This window comes from Mirounga leonina, unplaced genomic scaffold (assembly GCF_011800145.1).
Source record: "Mirounga leonina isolate KUSES-001 unplaced genomic scaffold, KU_Mleo_1.0 Mir_127, whole genome shotgun sequence".
NCBI lineage: Eukaryota > Metazoa > Chordata > Mammalia > Carnivora > Phocidae > Mirounga > Mirounga leonina.
This window is the reverse complement of record NW_023270316.1, coordinates 74449737-74470259: the sequence shown is the minus strand read 5'-3', so window position 1 is coordinate 74470259 and position 20523 is coordinate 74449737. Positions and strand designations below refer to the sequence as shown.

At 40.9% G+C, this 20523-nt stretch overlaps 2 protein-coding genes across 2 annotated transcripts in view; both read right to left on the bottom strand.

Annotated features, from left to right (window-relative positions):
• LOC118009101 (phospholipid-transporting ATPase IB-like) overlaps nucleotides 1-5082 on the bottom strand; it is a 217108-nt gene extending 212026 nt beyond the window's left edge. The window contains exons 1-2 of the mRNA XM_035002919.1: nucleotides 5003-5082; nucleotides 3342-3402 (exon numbers count right to left, since the gene is read on the bottom strand). Coding sequence (XP_034858810.1) covers nucleotides 3342-3402; nucleotides 5003-5082 — 141 coding nt within the window. The remainder of the gene's footprint in view (nucleotides 1-3341; nucleotides 3403-5002) is intronic.
• A 1633-nt stretch (nucleotides 5083-6715) lies between these two features.
• RNF6 (ring finger protein 6) overlaps nucleotides 6716-20523 on the bottom strand; it is a 28293-nt gene continuing 14485 nt past the window's right edge. Inside the window, exon 6 of the mRNA XM_035003666.1 lies at nucleotides 6716-6742. Coding sequence (XP_034859557.1) covers nucleotides 6731-6742 — 12 coding nt within the window. The 3' untranslated portion in view covers nucleotides 6716-6730. The remainder of the gene's footprint in view (nucleotides 6743-20523) is intronic.

The window sequence follows — 20523 nt, the reverse complement described above, 5'->3', positions numbered from 1 at the left end:
GCTGACAGATTTTCAAGCCCAGATGCAGCAGCTCCTAGGTGAAGTGGCCTCATCATCGCTGATGCAAAACTAGATTCTGTACCACTAAACTGGTTGGTGCACAAGGACCGATGAGAAATGTTGAGGGTGCAAAGGAGGTGATTATGACACTAGCTGCCACCTACATCCGCTCCCTCTCCACCTCCCTTCAAACAGACATGGACAAGAACTTAACTGTGCCACATGGGGAAGGGAGGCTGACTCTGGAGACTCTGTAGTCCAAATGCCACTTACAAGTTTCAGAGAGATCCCTCACATCACATATGGCTGAGTACCTCCTGGAATTATCAACAGTCCAGATCAATTTACATTGCACTTTCCAAAACAAATGTAACCGTTCAAAAAAGAGCAGGAACTGCTTAAGGCATGCTTGCTGACTTCCTTGAAGCCAGAGGCCAGTGTCACATGAAAAGCACAGACTGGGGGAGTTTGAAGTGGAATCTGCAGCTATTCTCTCCCTCTCTGTGGGGACCTTAGTTGGCAAGTCAGAACAGATTCCTGGAGAGGGTTCTGGTTGTGTGAAAATTGATTTGCAGGCTCAAAGGCTTGCACTCCCCTGAGGCCAAAGGGAGTTTTCTTAAATTTAAGATATAATCAAAATGATTCCTATTGTAACAGACCTTTGTATGGAAATAAGCAGGCTTGCTCAATCACTCAAAATCAAATGATAGGCTCATTTGAACATAATATCAATGGCTGTGTTACTTATGTGTATATATGTTCATGTGAAATTTTATATCTCATTCCAAATAGGAAATAGAGATTTTAATGCTTCAGTTTGGACATTTTCACCTAAAACCCAAAGCATTCAGAAGGGAAATTCCATTTAAAGGCCATTTGAATAAATGAATGAATGAATAGGCGAATGAATGAATGCAGTTTGCCCCAATCTTATAGAAAGCCTACTTTTTCACTTCTGAGCCCTTTTATAGACTCCGGGGAGTAGGAATTCATCTAGCTTATCCCCAGAACTCTTGGGTAATAGAACTTTAGATGGAGCTCCAGACAGATCACATTCACCCATTCTGATCTTTAAGCCCATGGGAAATAGGGATTTCACAATCTACTGATAAAGCACCACCGTGCTTAAAAACCCTCACCTTTGGAATTGTTTTCCTGGTTTTAATCCAGGCCCTCCTCCAACAACTCAGCGTTATGGAAACTTAGATCTGGAAAACAACCTTAAAGGTTATTGTATTAGTTTTCCAACAGACTTGATGGATTAAAACACAAATTTATTATTTTACAGTTCTGTACATTAGAGTTCCAACAGAAGTCAAAAACTCAACACAAGGGCGCCTGGGTGGCTCAGTTGGTTAAGCGACTGCCTTCGGCTCAGGTCATGATCCTGGAGTCCATGGATCGAGTCCCGCATCGGGCTCCCTGCTTGGCAGGGAGTCTGCTTCTCCCTCTGACCCTCCTCCCTCTCATGCTCTCTGTCTCTCATTCTCTCTGTCTCAAATAAATAAAATCTTAAAAAAAAAAAAAAAAAACAAAAGCTCAACACAAGTCATAAAAATCAAAGTGATAGCCAGGCTGTGTTCCTTTTTGGAGGCTCTGTGTGGTGGGGGCAGGGGACTCTTTTCTTGCCTTTTCTACCTTTTAGAGGCTAAACGTATTCCTTGGTTTGTGGCCCACTTCCTCCTTCTTCAAAGCCAGGAACGTTGCACCTCTCTGACTGTTCTTCATATCATCCTTTGACTGCGATGTCAGCCAGGAAACGTCTGATTTTAAGGACACATAGATTGTTCCCCCCGACCCCCGTAATCCAGAATAATCTCCCCATTTTAAGGTCCTTACTTTCATCACATGTATAAAATGCCTTCTACCCTGTAAGATAACACTCAAAGGTTCTAGGGATTAGGACATAGACGTCACTGGGGGGTCATCATTCTACAGGCATCTCTTCCAACTCCTTTCTAGAAGAAGGAATTCCCTGATAGATGCTCCTTTAATCTGAGTACTTCCTCTGATGGGGAGGTTATTACTTCACAAGGCCACAAAAGGGTAATGTTGACCAACTCTAAATGTCACAGAATTCTAATGTTCAGTCCCAGTAGTGCCCATGCATAGGTCCTTGTCTTAAGCACAGGAGAAAACCTAAACTGGTATCCCCACCTACACATCCCCCACATGAAGTTCTTAATATATTTGAAGACAGCCAGAAGATTTCCCTTTTATTCATTAGTTGAACAAATTGAACACCAATTGTATGTGGATGCTATTCTAGGCTTCAGAGATACAGTGGTTAATCAGCCCAAGTCCCCAGTCTCATAATGCATTTCTTCTAGTGAAGGAAACAGGTGGATAATCCAATAGACAGCCTTAGCATCACCTTGAATACCACCAAATCAGGGGGACCAAAATAATTTTTGAAAGAACTTTATATATGTTTTAAAAATCACCTGTTGGGGCACCTGGGTGGCTCAGTCAGTTAAGTGTCCAACTCTTGATTTCAGCTCAGGTCATGAACTCAGGGTCGTGAGACTGAGCCCCACATCAGGCTCTGTGCTGGGCATGGAGCCTGCTTAAGATTCTCTCTCTCTCTCCCTCTGCTCCTCTCCCCCCCCAAAAAATCTCCTGTCAAGCAATTATGGAGGGGGTGGGTAGAACTGGTTAGACCTTTGTACACATATTTTATATTTTAGAATTGTTTACATTTTGAATAATGGAAGAATACCAAAACCTTTTCAGAGCCATGGTCCTCTGAAGATCTTACTCTAGCCTTGAGAGAGAAACAATTGTAAATGAGGCAGAACAGTTTCTATTAGAATTAGCAAAGATGGCTTCCTGGAAAAAGTAGAGCCTTCCAAGATGACCTTCCAAGATTTCAATAAGCAAAGACTAGCAGGGAAACATTCTATAGATTTGTACTGACACCATGGCAGCCAGATGAGAGGGAGAATCAGGGCAGATAAGCCTTTTAGTTTGAGCATATGGCTGAGGATAGGGCATAATCTGGATGTTTTCCAGAGAAGACTAGGAATTCAGTGGCAATGGGATAGCACTGTTCTGGCATCTCCCCATACTATCTGTAAAGATCCTGTAAAGCAAGAAAGAACCAAAAGTCAGACATGGAGGATAAGCAAGGCACTTGGGAGGTTGGACTCCCCAGTCAAAGGATATTTTCTCACGTGATCGGCAACACATCAGAATGGGGAAGTCTGACTCTGTAGTGCTCAAAAGGACGGTCACTTGGCCTATCAATGGGCTCTTCAGAAATAATGTGAAGGTGTTTGGAGCACAAGAGCCACTTCATGCTGAGTCCCTCTCTACCGGCTACAAAATCCAGATCTAAGTACCTTTAGCTTGCGGTGGTTGAGTTTACCTGCTTGAGATTCTCCCTCCAGCCAGAACTCCAGGCTGTGACAACCTGTAAAGTAAAAGCTAGAGGATGCTCCAATGGGTGAGGTCATCAAGGCATTTGTTCTTATTCATTTAACTTAAATTTGGCTCTTCTCTCTTCGTCTAAATTCAGCCTCTCCACATGCATTCTTGGAGCTGGTAATAGGAACACGGCATTTCTACTCATATGCTGGGCTGCTGTTTCTAGATGTAACTGAAATAATGAAAATAAACCTAACCAATTTGCATTCAAATTTCCTGACATAGAAAATGAAAAAAAATATATCTTTATTTTCATTTTTTTTTTAAAGATTTTATTTATTTATTTGACAGAGAGAGAGATAGCGAGAGCATGAACACAAGCAGGGGGAGTGGGAGAGGGAAAAGCAGGCTTCTTGCCGAGCAGGGAGCCCGATGCGGGACTCGATCCCAGGACCCTGGGATCATGACCTGAGCCGAAGGCAGTCGCTTAACGACTGAGCCACCCAGGCGCCCAAATCTCTTTATTTTCAATTTGGCTTTCCCAGAGGCTCTGCTGTTGACTCGATAATATTGAAAGTTCACTGGACTGAGTTATATGATGACACAACTTCTCCATTGTTGGGAAAGTGATGCCTTTTGTAATTAACATTTGAGGTCTCTCCTTCAATTTAGCTTTCTTATTAGAATGCTTTGTTGCTAAATGATTGTTTAAGTTCATGTATTCATTTTGGCATGTCTGCCTTTAAGACTCAGAAGAATTCTGACTTTTGTTTGGCTACCGAATGACATCAGTCATAGTTCTGAAGACCTTCTTAATGATCGCTGGAAGTGTTTCTGGCATTGTTTTTGTTGGGACCAAATTTGTATCCTGTGATGATAATCTTGTTCTCAGTGTTTCTTATTTTTAAATGTTGTTCGGTCCCTAAGGGGGTATGCTCACTTGAAACTAAAAATTCCACTATAAGTGGGCAGGGTCAAAAATAAGAAAGGGTAGTACAGTGCTGGCTACCTTACTCAGTGTCTGAGTGAATAGTGGTATGACTCTGGCATCTTATCCTTTCTTGGTTCTCGACAAGGTTCTGGAAAACTCTGATCACTCCCTTCTGTTACTACCTGTATCACCCCAGGGAACTTGGGCACAACTAGTAGCAAAGATCAGTAGTTCCCATTCCTGTGAGGCAAAGTGTAATCTCTCTGGGGCAGCCAACGATGACTGTTTCTTTCCTTATTTGTACAGAGGTTTAGCTGTTTAAAGATGTACACGTTTGAGACAATTTGAGCAAACCAAGCTCTGCTTACTTAATGTCTACAAATACCATGGAAAATATTCCAAACCTCAAAGTCTACTCTTATACAGGAAGTTGATTCTTGGGGGCAGCTCCAGGGTTGACAGCTCTAAGATATGACCCTGCAATATCAGATCCTTACTGACACTGTAGCCTTAGAGAGTGGGTGGGAGCTGAGAGAACTTGTTCATGAGCACATGTGAGATACTCTGAGGAGTCTCACAGAAAGAAGCAGGAAGACTTTGAGAGGACCTGGAGATCATGCACTAGCTGGTGAAAGTAAGGGCTGTTTAAAATGGTTTACTACTGTCAATTTTATCTGATTTGTCATTGTTCACCACTTCTCTTACCCAAAAGATGTCATGGCTGGTAGATTCATGGGTTCTTCTTCATTATCACCATCACCATCATCACCAACATTTTGATTCATTGTTCATTTAGCATGAAACAGAAAAATCCAGAAACCCAAAGGGGGATTGAGTCATTCAAAATGTCAGAGAACTAGAGTGAAAATCTACAAATTCTTTCTGAGAATACAGAATCATTATCCAGCTCCAGTGTTCATGAGGCCAAGCCTCATTAAAGGATGCTATAAAGCTAGAATATTAAAAAGCTGGTAGAGAAATAGATAACGTTCTATGGAACATTATGCTCTATTTAGACTATTTCAAGTCAGGGGGAAGGGGTGGTGTGTGGGATAGATTATTAAATACAAGATGTCAGAATAATTGGCCCTGTTTGGCGGGGGGGGGGGGGGGGGTAAGTGATTAAGGTACATTCTTAACTCCAACCATTCATAAAAATTCCAGATGGATTAAATATGTAAATATACTCCCTCACTAAACAAATATGTATTAAGACATTACCATGTTCAAGTTGCTATAGATACAGCAGTAAACCAGACAAAAATCTTGGTTCTTGGGGTGCCTGGGTGGCTCAGTCAATTGAGCATCCAACTCTTGGTTTTGGCTCAGGTCATGATCTCGTGGTCATGGGATCAAGCCCTGCATGGGCTCCGCACTGGGCATGGAGCCTGCTTGAGATTCTCCCTTTCCCTCTCCCTCTGTCCCTCCCTCACTTGTGTGCATGCACATGCTTTCTCTCTCTAAAATAAGTAAATCTTAAAAAAAAAAAAAAACTTGGTTCTCATGGAGGCTACATTCTAGTGTGGAGTGACAGACAGTAAGCATATTAGTAGGAATATGTGTTATCAAAAAAACAAAGCAAGCAATGGGAATAAGGAATAGGAGTTTGCAATTTCAAATAGGATGTTTAGGGAAGGCAACACTACAAAGATGACATTTGGGTAAAGACTTAAATAAGGTGGGAAGGTTGCCATGCAGTTATGGAGGGGAGACATTCAGGCAGAGGTAGCATTTAATACAAAGCCCTAAAATGGGAGCATACTTGTTTCAGAAATAGCAAGGAGTGGCTGATGTGCAGTGAGTGCAGGGGAGAATAATAGGAAATGAGGCCAGAGAGGTAGCCAGGGATTAAAGGTTGATGGCCATTATAAGAACTTTGGCTTTTTCAAGTCAGATAGGAAGTAGCATGATCTAATTTTAATGGAATCTCTCTAATTTTTGTTTTGAAAATAGAGTTAATGAAGGCAAGGTCAGGGTCAGGGAGACCTGTTAGAAGGCTATTGCAATACTCCAGCTGAAAGAGAACAATAGCTCAGACCAGGGTGGTAGCAGTGAAATGTAAAAGCGGTGAGAAGTGGTTGTTTCTGAATATAAGGAAGGCAGAGCTAATAGGATTTGTGGGGATGGGTTGGATCTGCTGGCAAAAGAAAAAGTACCCCTGCCTCCTGGTAATCATGCCCTTTTGTAATCCCCTCTCTTGAGAGTGGGCTGGACCCAGTGGCCTGCTTCTAATCAATAGAAGATAACAAAGATGATGGGATGTTACTTCCCTGATGAGATTACATAATATTGTAACTTCTTTCTTATTAGCGGACTCTCTATTACCTTCTTAGCTTGCAAGCTTTGATGAACTAAGCCGCCATGTTGGAGAGGCCCATGTGGCAAGGCACCGAGGGTGGCCTCTGGCCAATTGCTAGCTGGGAATGGAGGCCCTCAATCCAACAGCTATAAAGAGAAATATTGTCATGTTTTATTTTATAATAATTGTAAATTTCTTTAGAAAAAAATTAATAAAGTTTTTAAAAATTCAACTAGGAATTAGAATTTGTAACACATAATCAACAAAATAGTAATATGAGTAAGATAATAATTGCAATAATACATCCTAATATTTTAACTTCATAATATATCTAAAGTAATAAGAAAAAACTCATAACCCAATGAATATTAACTCAATGGAATATGTAAATGCACAACAATACAAGCAAGCAATTCACAGGGAAAAATATGACCTATAAATACATTAAAAGATGCTTAGTCTCACTGATTTAAAAAAAATGCTAATTGAAACAACAAAATGCCACTTTTCCTTCTTATAACTCCATAAAGTAGGTACATGCATATCTCATTTTATTACACTTTGTAGATATTGCAATTTTTATAAATTGAAGGTTTGTGGCAATCCTGCATCAAGTAAGTATGGCAGTATCATTTTTTCAACAGCATTTGCTCATTTTGTGTCTCTGTCACATTTTGGTAATTCTTGCAATATTTCAAACTTCTTCATTATTATATTTGTTATGGTAATCTGTGATCAGTGATCATGACTCACTGAAAGATGATGGTTAGCATTTTTTAGCAATAAAGTATTTTTAATTAAGATATGTACATTGTTTTTTTAGACATAATGCTATTACACACTTAATAGACTGCAGCATAGTGTAAACATAATTTTTATGTGCACTGTGAAACCAAAGAATTCATTTGACTCATTACAATATTATACTTATAGCAATATTAGCTTTATTGCAGTGGTCTGGAAGTGAACCCACAATATCTCCCTCTGAGGTATGCCTATATTAATACTATCCCCATTTTATAGATGAAGAAACTGAGGTTTCAAGAGGCTAAGTAACTTGCTCAAGGTCACACAATTATTCAGTTGCAAAACCAGAATTTGAAACCAGTGTGTCTATCTCTAGAGCTAATAGTCCAAACCACTGTACCATTGTGAGGTGATATGCAAACCCCCATCATCTCCCCTGTTAAACACACACACACACACACACACACACTCATATACAGGACCATCTTTTGTAATTTCTCTAAAGATGACCTTATTTATTTGAACTTAATTTCCCTCGGTCATGTTGTATGAGTTATTCTTTTCAGTCAAATCCTGATGAGATAAACCCAGGATCCTGTGGGGGAAAATACCAAACAGATTAACATATATATAATAGGAGACCCAGAAGAAGAGAATTAGAATGAGACATAAAAAAATATTTAAAGATATAGTGAACAAAATTTTCCAAAATTTGATTGAAGCTCACAGACTCAAAAAGTTCACTGAACACCAAATAAAATAAATTCAAATAAAACTACCTAGGTACATTGTAGTCACACTGCTGAGAACCAAAGATAAAGAAAATGTCTTGAAAGCAGCAAGAGAAAGAAGATAGCACAAACATACATTGTTTCTGATGAGAAACAATATAGGTAGGGCCAGAAGTCAAAGATACAAAATCTCCAAAGTGCTGAAAGGGAAACTTTATCAATCCAGAATGTTATGTCCAGAGAAAGGATCTTTCAGAAACAGGGGAGAAATAAAATATTTTCAGATAACTAAAAGTAATGGGGGTCCCAGACAGTGTTACAAGGCAAGGGAAAAAAAAGGCATACATATCGAAAAGGGAAAAAAAAATTTATTTGCATATGAAATGATTGGTACACAGAATAAAGAATCTTTAAAAAGCTACTAGAATAAGTGAGGTTAACAAAATCAGAGAATATAAGCTCAAAATACACAAAACCAATTGCATTTCTATATGCAGGTAATGAGGAACTAGAAATTAAAATTGTACAAAAATAACATTTACAATTACTTCAAATAACCTGAAATACTTAGGCATAAATTTAACAAAATATACAAAATACACTCAAAAAATACAAATCATTGTCGATATTAAAAAAAAAACTAAATAAATGGAGATATATACAAATTTGATAGATTGAAAGATACAATATTTTTTAAGATGTTATTTCTCCCCAAATTAATCTATAGAGTCAATGCATTCCCAGTCAAAATGCCAACATCCTTGGGGAAGAGGGACTTAAAAGTTTTTTATTTAAGGAATCTTTATGCCCAACTTGGGGCTTGAATTCATGACCCGGAGATCAAGAGTCAGAGACTCTTCCGACTGAGCCAGCCAGGTGCCCCTCCATCCCACAACATTCTTTTACATAGAAATTAACAAGCTGATTATAAAATTTATATGACATCACAAAGGATCTAAAATAGCCAAAGAGTGTATAATGGCAGAAGAATAGATATACAGAACAACACAATAGAATAGAAAACCTTGCAGTAGACTCACACATACACATTCAACTAATTTTCACCAAAGAGTTCAATGGGAAGGATAGTCTTTTCAGCATATGGTGTTGAAACAAAAGAGTATCCATATTCAAAAACAAACCAAAAGATTAACCTGGATTCTTACCTTCCACCACACTAAAAAATAAGCTCAAAATGTATCATATTTAAATAAAACAGCTAGGGCGCCTGGGTGGCTCAGTTGGTTAAGCGACTGCCTTCGGCTCAGGTCATGATCCTGGAGTCCCGGGATCGAGTCCCGCATCGGGCTCCCTGCTCGGCAGGGAGTCTGCTTCTCTCTCTGACCCTTCCCCCTCTCATGTGCTCTCTGTCTCAAATAAATAAATAAAATCTTTAAAAAAAAAATAAATAAATAAATATAACAGCTAAAGAAGACAAAAGAAAGAGAAGGGGGTTGGGGGAGGAAGACAAATTACAAGAGGAGAAGGAGGAGGAAAGAAATCTCTGTGATTTTGGATTAGGCAAAGATTCTTAGGTAAGACATAAAAAGCATAAATGATAGGGGCGCCTGGGTGGCTCAGTCGTTAAGGGTCTGCCCTTGGCTCAGGTCATGATCCCAGGGTCCTGGGATCGAGTCCCACATCGGGCTCCCTGCTCCGCGGGAAGCCTGCTTCTCCCTCCCCCACTCCCCCTGCTTATGTTCCCTCTCGCTGTGTCTCTCTCTGTCAAATAAATAAATAAAATCTTAAAAAAAAAAAAAAGCATAAATGATAAAAGACAAACATTGATAAATTGGACTTCATCAAAATTAAAAACATTCTCCTTCAAAGATGCCATTAAGAAAATGAAAAGGCGGGCGCCTGGGTGGCTCAGTTGGTTAAGCGACTGCCTTTGGCTCAGGTCATGATCCTGGAGTCCCGGGATCGAGTCCCGCATCGGGCTTCCTGCTCGGCAGGTAGTCTGCTTCTCCTTCTGACCCTCCCCCCTCTCATGCTCTCTCTCTATCTCATTCTCTCTCTCAAATAAATAAATAAAATCTTTAAAAAAAAAAAAAAAGAAAATGAAAAGGCAAGTCAGACAGTGGGAGGAAAAACATCTATAATGTGTATATATCTATATATAGTATGTATGTATGTCAATACATATATAGTATAGATAACTACATAGATACACATGTAGTATCTATGTATCTAGTATCACATACATAGATATGGATCACAAATGACTGATACTCATAATACATAAAGGACTCTTACCACTCAATAATAACAAGATAAACCAATGGGGGGGGGAATGGGCAAACATATATAATTACATAAAGACAGAACTAAAAGATGTATAAAGAGCCAACAAGTACAGAAAAAGATTGTCAACATCATTAATCATCATGGAAATTCAAATTAAAACTACAATGAGATACCATTTCACAACTGTACAATGGCTAAAATCAAAGAGCCTGACAATAGTGATGTGAGGGAGAATATGGAGCAACTGGAACTCTCATACAAGACTGGTTTCCTGGGCACCATGCTCAGAAGGGCTCCACACTTGAATTAATGCTCTGCTGTCACTGTCCTGACATTCTTGATAACAATTTTACCTTTGAACTAGTGTTTTCTAAGTGAAGTCCAATGAAACAATGGAAAATGCATGCGAGCAGAGGAGATGCTCATAATATGCCTGTTTGTTCCTTGCCACCTTATATAGATATGGTGTTTGCAGTGTCCCATGAGCACAGAATTCTGCTGAACACAATGCATGGGTGTTCAGCAAGATACAAAGCAGATAAAAACTAATCATGTTGTTCTTCAGAAAATTAAAAATAGGATTATCATATGATCTAACAATCCCATTCTGGGTATATACCCCAAAAGAAATGAAAGCAGAGACTTTGTACACCCATGTTCATAGCAGCATTATTTGCAATACCTAAAATGTAGAAAAAACACAAATATCAATCAATGGATGACTGGATAAACAAAATGTGGCATGTATGTACAATGGAATATTATTCAGCCTTAAAAAGGAAGGAAATTCTGATACATGGTACAACATGGATGATCCCACTCATTTGAAGTACTTAATGCAGCTAAGTTCATAGAGACAGAAAGTAGAATGGCGGGTGCCAAGGGGCTGGGAGGGTGGTGCGGCAAGAGGGAAATGAAGAGTGTGTGTGTGTGTGTGTGTGTGTGTGTTTTAAAGATTTTATTTATTTATTTGACAGAGAGAGACACAGTGAGAGAGGGAACACAAGCAGGGGGAGTAGAAGAGACAGCGAGAGCAGGAACACAAGCAGGGGGAGTGGGAGAGGGAGAAGCAGGCTTCCCGCGGAGCTGGGAGCCTGATGCGGGGCTCGATCCCAGGACCCTGGGATCATGACCTGAGCCGAAGGCAGACGCTTAACGACTGAGCCACCCAGGCGCCCCAGAGTTTGTGTTTAATGGTACAGAGTTTCCATTTTGCAAGATGAAAAGGGTTCCGTGGGTGATAGTTGCACAACAATTTAAGTGTACTTAATGTCACTGAATGGACACTTGAAAATGCTTAATGGTTCCATGGATTTTACCAGTTTTTAAAAAGTAATTATGTTACATGTATGACCGAGGAAGCAGGGGGCACTGATAGCCCTAAGATACAGAGTTGCCAGGTAAAATCCAGTATGTCCCATGCAGGATTTGGGATGTACTTGTACTATAGAAATGATTTGCAGTTTGTCTGAGACCTAGATTTAACTGTTCATGTCAGAGTTTTATTTGCTAACACTGGCAATCCTACTTAAGAGGCCACACTTGCCATTTGAACCAGAACTTGCTTTGAATGAAGAAAGTGGCAGGCAATAGCATTCCAAGAAACACCAAAGAATGCCATTATTTCCTTTTTCACTTGTGTTACCCCTGTGTTAGCCAACTACTTACACTGAGAATAAAGACCTAAGACATAAAAGGAACAAAAAAGATCAGGCAACCTAGAGTTCCTGTTCCTTTCAGCTCTTCCTTAGTCATCAGTAAGCCTAAGGTAGCGTTGCTACAAAGTACATGTGTCGAGAAGAGAAATAGACACAGTTGAGTTAGTTTTGTGCAGTATTTCTATTGTTTTCCTAAGAGCTAAATAAATATATGAGCTATGAACTGTGTAATTTCAGTGATTCCACATACAAGCTAAAAGCTCTTATATTTGCACCTAAAACTGGCTGTTTTGGATTCTTTTATGGGACCATCAGTCAGGTGCAGACACAAGAAGAGCCAGAGGAGAGGCTCAAGACAAAACAATGGTAATTATACTTACGGGTCCTAGAGACAGGAGGCACACAAGGCCATATGGGAAAGACACCAGAGTGGTCAAGAGGCAGAAAACAGGAGTAGGAGCGGTTATATGTGCTGGCAGGGGTGGGGCCAGGAACCGTGCACTTAGACCATGGTCTTTATTGGTGTTTCCTTGGAGAAGTCAAAACAGGGCAAGAAAACAACATAGGATAGACTAATCTGAAAAATTTCTATGGGCTTTAGACTATAGGGGTGGTCCCTAGTTACCCAAATACCTGGAATGATAAAGTCAGAGAAATAGAGCCTACTGGGGGTGCATGGGCCAGAAAGAGGAGCTATGGCTCTGGATTGGGCAGCTTGTGTATCAACGGCATGCTTAGGCTGAATTCCTTGCTACCTTGAAGAATTGGCTAGCCCAGGAGGCCATGCTCTCCCTAGTCAGAAAGTATTTTTAAGATGTCAAAATGTGATAATGTACAGGGGGAAAATACACACACACACACATACACACACACAATGCAATTGGTCTTCTGATGTTTTAACATCATATTTTTTTTTTTTTTTTTTTTTGTGTTTTAACATCATATTAAGGAAAGCCTGGGGTGATAGTAATGGAGATTTTTAGACTAGGGGCATAAGTTGCCCTAAACAGCATAGAAAACATTTTATTATGAGAGTAGAGAGGAGGAACAGAAGTAGAAGTACAAGGAGTCTCCACAGGCTGGTCCATAACTACATTTCCCATCAACACATTAGCCAAGAAAAATAGATCCGAAATTTTGAAGGTTTTAAATAATATCTTGGAGGAGTTATAAAGTTTGTTAGAAATATGTTCAGGTCAAGGTGGCAGGTCTGGCAGTTAATGTTGTCAAAGGGTACGAAATGATAAGTTAGTATATATTAAGACTTGTGGTTCTAACCAAGGGAAAACAGTGGTTTGGTGGTCAGGGTCTGAGATGCAAGGTAGGAGATCGTGGTGGGAAGCTGGAGGTGGATAGTAGGAGAAGGCAGTGGGAGGGTCAAAGTGTTGACTAATAGGAGGCAAGTGCCTCCTGGGGAAAACAATAATCTCCATTAATTTTTAGGACGGCACAGATAGCAATAACTTCTACCAGATTCCGCATTAGGCATGGGAACATAGGGATGCACATTTTTTTTTTTTTAAGATTTTATTTATTTGCAAGAGAGAGAATGAGAGACAGAGAGCATGAGAGGGAGGAGGGTCAGAGGGAGAAGCAGACTCCCTGCTGAGCAGGGAGCCTGATGTGGGACTTGATCCCGGGACTCCAGGATCATGACCTGAGCCGAAGGTAGTCGCTTAACCAACTGAGCCACCCAGGAGCCCGTAGGGATGCACATTTGAGAAGAGAGCAAGGAATATATCAGGATCATGGGCTAAGCAGACAGTGAGCTCAGAAACATAATAGAATTCCTACTATCAAAGGAAGAAAAGCAAACATGCCTTGTGTCCAATTTGTGTCTAAGGAGAGGTAGTCCAGGGGCATTGTTTGGGTGGCGATCTTAGTATCCAGGGCGAAGTATCTCTCACACACAGTGGCCGAAGTCGTCTCCAGTGGCGAGTCTTGGGTAGAGACGATGTCATCTGAGGTGATGTCATCTCCAGCAGTGAGCTCCTGGGTCAGGGATGTGGGACTGGGGCATTCTTCTCAAGTGGGTACTTACTGGAGTTGATGTGGGTCTCAGCATTTGGCACATTTGGTTGAAACAAATGTTTACTAGAGTGTAAATGAGTGAAAGCACCCAGACCAGGAATAATAAGATCAAGACTTAACAGGGTTTTGTGTTTTGTTTTTGTTTTTGTGGAAGTTTAGGGTCCTATGGGTCCCATGTCAGATGGCAGGTGCCTAGCCCAGAGGATAGTCTATGGTTAATGGGTCCCAGAAGAGTATAAATTGGCTAGCCTAGGAGGGAGCAGTCTTTCCCCAGCCAGAAAGGCTTTTGAGATGTCCAAACATCTTAATACAAAGAAAATTTTCCATATATATATTAAATCCCTTGACATTGCATAATATAAAGATGAAATAGCAGTAAACTTTATGCTAATAAATAATAACATGAGCAAAAAATAAAAACCACCATGACAAGTCAAGAGAGAGATTGCAGAAGAAAAGAGCTTTATATTTCCTGCTTCTTGAACAGTGAACCACATATTTTGATTTGCACTGGATCCAGCAAATTATGCAGCTGGCTCTGGCTTATACATTTCTGATAGAAATATAGATGGTATGACCATTTTGGAAAACAGTTTGATGACTTTTTGTAAAGTCAGCCATGCATTTACCACATGACCTGGACAGAGAAAGTGGCTGAGCTAAGTTGAAGACATTTGCACCCTTCTGAAGAAAGTGAGTGAGATCTTATGATTGGCAGCCCTACCAGTAACACATAGAATGGAGGGAGAGTAATTCCCCTAGAAGAATGGAGAAAGGGATGCTGAGCAAGCAAAAATAATGGAGGCAGAAAATGAATAAAGAGAGAAGCGAGAATATTCTATTACAGATGGCAGGGCTCAAATTTCAGGTTCCTGCTTTGATTCAATCCCTTCTTTGATTTAAGCCTATATTAAGACACTATCTAGAAAAATGACTGGTTTCTGCAAAGAATTGCTTGTAAATTACACCTGAGGCAACCAAACATGGATCAAACATATTCAAACACATATGGGCCACTGGTCCCTAGGAGTATAGAGTTATTAATGACTGTGCCTAAAAGTAGTGTAACTAAGAGGCAGGCTTGGGCTCAGATTCCTAAAATAGCAATTCATAATTCATATGAGGCCCATTAAGTGTCTGAGATTTTATGTTGCTACCCAGAAGTTTGGTTTCATACCTTGAAAGCCAGTTGACTGATAACCAGTGACCCAACTCTGGGACCTGTCTAGAAGCTTTGGGGACTGACTACTTATTCCCTACTGGGAGGACAAAGACAAGCTGCCTATGGAGGTGTGTGGTACTAGACCCCCGCATGGTGGAAGAAAGAGTGTCCTTCTGCCCTTATTCTGAGGGTGTAGCTCTATCCTGCCATGCGTAGCAGTCCGGCCCAAACTGAAGGGTCTCCATTTTTTTTTTTTTAATTTATTTATTTATTTGAGAGAGAGAGAATGAGAGAGAGCACATGAGATGGGGGAGGGTCAGAGGGAGAAGCAGACTCCCTGTCGAGCAGGGAGCCTGATGCGGGACTCGATCCAGGGACTCCAGGATCATGACCTGAGCCGAAGGCAGACGCTTAACCGACTGAGCCACCCAGGCGCGCCTCCATGTGTTTATTTTATTTTATTTATTTATTTTTTTAAAGATTTTATTTATTTATTTGAGAGAGAGAGAGAATGAGAGACAGAGAGCATGAGAGGGAGGAGGGTCAGAGGGAGAAGCAGACTCTCCGTGGAGCAGGGAGCCCGATGTCGGACTCGATCCCGGGACTCCAGGATCATGACCTGAGCCGAAGGCAGTCGCTTAACCAACTGAGCCACCCAGGCGCCCTGAAGGGTCTCCATTTTAAGTTTGGAGAACCAAGGTCTGTTTTTGGCACTGCCACTGGCCTTTTGGTTGACTTGGGCAAATTATTCACTTCTCAATACTTCAGTTTCTTCCCAAAGAAGCATAAGTTATTCTTACCCAAACTATTCTCCAGTTGGTTCATATACAAAATGAGATAATAAGCATGAAATCTCTTTGGGAAAATGAAATGTCATAGAAAATTAAGATGATGTGCTACTTATTATTAGTAGCACTAGAGCGTGGGGCTGGCATCGTCCCCTTGATTATTGACAATGGGAGAGGATCAAATAAGAATCATGTTTGGATTTAGAGAATGACCTTTCAATATGCTGCTATTCATGAAACAAGGATCAAAGAGTTCTGTGGCTATGCCAGCTTCCTGAAAACCCAGGAACTGCTATGAATCCAGAAGAAGCATTAGTTGTTAAAACTCAGAGATGGAATATTTTAACAATGATACAAGGCAGCTTCTTACTTCACAGCATCACTAAAACAGAAACAAAAACAGAAATGAAAAACTTTAACTGGGGCGCCTGTGTAGCTCAGTCGTTAAGCGTCTGCCTTCGGCTCAGGTCATAATCCCAGGGTCCTGGGATCGAACCCCACATTGGGCTCCCTGCTCCGCGGAAAGCCTGTTTCTCCCTCTCCCACTCCCCCTGCTTGTGTTCCTGCTCTCGCTATCTCTCTCTGTCAAAAAAATAAATAAAATCTTAAAAAAAAAAAAGAAAGAAAGAAAACCTTTAACTGATTCCCAGATGCACAGACTTTGCAGAAAAGCTGGAGGAGAGAGAGGGTCAGCGAGCAAGAATAAAAATAGTATGGTACATTTGGAAAGGAAAAATAGAGACCTCATTATCACACTGGCAGATACTGAGAATAAATAATGAACAAAAGTACATCAGGGCTTAGCCAAATGGATCACAAATTGGATATGAGTCAGCAACCCAAGTCCTTTTATTAGTAAAGCTCAAGACACAATGCTAATATTTTATCCTAATGTTTATGAAGCACTTATGTGCCAGGGACTCTTAGTGTATACATGCATTTAATCCCACTGAGTAGGTGTGACTGTTATTCAATCTCACGAATGAGGAAAATGATGACCAGAAAGTTAAAGTATTTCCACAAGTTTTCCTAGCCTTTATGTGGCAAATCTGAGCCTTGAGCTGATATCTGTCACCAAAATCTGTGTTCCTAATCCCAGTACTGTAAATCGACTCCCAAAGAGCACCCTGCTCACACAGAACACTAGAACATGGGTGGCAGTTCTGGGCTTTGGCAAAGGCGCTTGGCGAACCTTATGAGGATTCAAAGGATAGCAGTGAGAGGAATAAGATTATTTAATCTGGAGAAAAGAAAGCTAAGATATGATCCAGGGCAATGTTAACTTATCTGATGGCAATTGGGATCAAGGAATGGAAAACCGGTATGGGTGGTTTTGGAGAGCAAAGAAGGAGTCAGAGTAAACCAGGATTAAATCGTGACTGTTTCTAGAAGTGAAGAGTATTAAGTATTTGTGGCAGTCATGAAGATGCACCACTCAATAGAAGCTTGTGTGGGGAGCATAAGTGACTGACAGCCTCCAGGTGTCACACTTTTGGGTCTGCCCTGGCATTCAGGCCCACGCCATGCTTCCCCCAGGCTGCCCCTAGCCAATGACTGAGCCCGAAGAGGTACAAGAGCTGGCTCATTCCTCCCCTATCAGCCTGGACTTCCCACCTGAGAGTCTCAGAACTCCACTGCAGTCTGAAGCTTCTCCTACCTAAGCCTCCTTCTACCCCCTCCTTTGTTAGGTAGCATACCTATATCCCAGCCTGGAGGTTCTCCTCACCTACTCCTGTTCCCTCCCCTTGCTCCTGAACAGGTGTTTCCCCAGTAAATCCCTTGCATATAATCCTGTGTTGGTGTTCACTACTCAGAGACCCAAACTGATACAATATTGAGTGTGTAGTGAAAGGGAAATAATACCTTTGTCTTTAAAAGCAAGCGTGGCAACTAGTGACTGAGAAATTTTAAGTACAGTCTCCCAGGGCCCAAAGAGGATGTGCTTAGAAGATGGTCCATCTTCTCCTAGGCCTGAAATTCTATGAGTCTGTATTTGGGGCATAAATAGAACAGGCTGAATGTTCTCAGCTTTATTTAAAAAAAAAAATTCACTGCATTGTGAAAGTAAGGATTATGACCTTAAGGTATTATCTGAATGATTATGGGAAATGCCTGAAATGCCATTTCATTGCACCTGTCACCATCTGTGATCTGAAATCTGCACTGCTCAAGCAGATGCTATTAAAATTAATCAAATTAATCAAATTAATCAAAACCAATACTCATTAGTAACAGACGGCTGCAGATCTGAGGCTTGAGCCCTCAAAAACCAGCTTTGGAACTCTACTGAATCCCTGGAGCAGCATGACTCAGCTCAAACTTCCCCCAAGTCCCAGAGAGTCGGATAGCCCATGGCTCAGCATTTGTCCTGACCAGCTTAGAAGAGGTCATTCCCTATATTGAGTCATTAGCCTTATAAGACTCATAGTTAGACATATTTTGGCAGTGAATATATGGGGTTAGAGCTTTGAATAATTCTTCGTGATTAACAAAGTAAGAGGGGTTTTTTTTAAGATTTTATTTATTTATTTGACAGAGAGAGACACAGCGAGAGAGGGAACACAAGCAGGGGGAGTGGGAGAGGGGGAAGCAGGCTTCCCGCCAAGCAGGGAGCCCAATGCGGGGCTTGATCCCAGGACCCTGGGATCATGACCCGAGCCGAACACAGACGCTTAATGACTGAGCCACCCAGGCACCCCATCCCTATCCCTACTTTTCTTTTTTTAATTTTTTTTTTTTAAGATTTTATTTATTCATTTGACAGAGAGAGACACAGCGAGAGAGGGAACACAAGCAGGGGGAGGGGAAGAGGGAGAAGCAGGCTTCCCGCTGAGCAGGGAGCCCGATGCGGGGCTTGATCCCAGGACCCTGGGATCATGACCTGAGCCGAAGGCAGACCCCCAACGACTGAGCCACCCAGGCGCCCCTTAAGTAAGACATTTTTAAAAAGTTACAAGGCTACTATGTCTTGCTTCTAACAACCTGTGTGACCTTGGATAAATTATTTCATCTGTCCAGATCTCTCTCTCTCTCTCTCTCTCTCACACACACACACACACAGAGAGATTCTGCATGTTGGGGATCCAACATTATAAAATCACTGAAGTAGTAATCCTCACCCCCTATTAAGAGGTTAAGGTTATTCTTTGTTTCTCATGAGGACTGGCCATTTCAGAAAATGCCTTTTCATAGGGATATAGTACACTTCCCTTAGGAGGATGTGGTAATTATCCCTCTCTGTATACTGAGTTGAGAAGGTTAAACCTCTGTTCTTACCTGAACAAACTGTTTAAAGAGCTTCATGATAATGTTATATTGAATAAGAAGGTGTTTGCTATCATCAGTTCCCAAGATACAAACAACTCTACTATCAAACAGTCACACAGAATAAACACTCTTTAAGATTAAACCTAAAACCTTTTTCTTTGCAAGGAAAAAAAAATCTGAATACAGGAAATAGCAAGACACATTCAGAATTAAGCTGTAAAAGGGCCAACCTGTTCTACTAAGGCACTGGCAACCACCAAGCCCCTCTTCCACTTGGCTGTGTGGTTCTCCCCACAGTCCAAATGCCCAGCCTGTCTGCCTGCTCTTTGGCTGGAGGGCCCTTTGCCCCCTTCTGGTTTGGGGGGATGGGAGTCAGAAGAGAGAGAAGATGGAAGCAGTGAGAGACAAGAAAAGCAGAGCACACAAAACTAAAGCCACCATTTACAGAGCAGGGTGGCCCGAGGCAGAAATTGGGGCCTGGTTTAGCCCCTGCGGTAAGTAAACAGAGTGTCTGCAACAGGCCAATGAGGAAAGGGCAACTTGAAATTAGAGAAAGTCATCCTTGGGACACTCAGCTGGCACAGTCTGTACAGCTTGTGACTCTTGATCTTGGGGTCATGAGTTCAAGCCCTACTTGGGATGTAGAGCTTTCATAAAAAAAAAAAAAAAAAAAGAAAAAGTAAAAGACAAAAAAGAGAAAGGCATCCTTTATGGAGTCTCAAGCACCACCATTCAAGATAAATTTTTAAAATATTTCTTTAATTTCATTCTTGTTCTCGTTGTTAACTTGCAGGAATATTGTTTTTTTCTGCCTTTGGCTACACTTAAATCATATTTCAGAAACACTCTGGGTAATGTAGATTTTTGTGGGCTTGCCTGGGAGCCTTTCCCCTCTTGCATCAAACCACAAACATACGATATTGTATCTACGGTAAATGTGTTCTGAGTTTCAAAAAAAAAAAAAATCTTACAAACAGCTTTTAATGTAAGAGCTATTTGTAAGCCAGAGCTTACCTATATATGGAACTTTTATTCATTTACTTATTAAATATACTGAGTGACCTACTGTATGTACCAGGCATCATGTTAGGTGCTGAGGATAACTTCAAGAAATTCACAGTTCTTTGCAGAAGACATAGTGTAGCTGAAGTGCATAATGGGGAGATGAGCAGGGCCACATCATTACCTTCATGGGTTCTTAGCACTTTTGCCTTGGTGGGCCCCTTCCTCCATAAAAAAATATTAAAATTATATTCTATTACTATTATTAAAGATAAATATAATACAGTTTGGGTA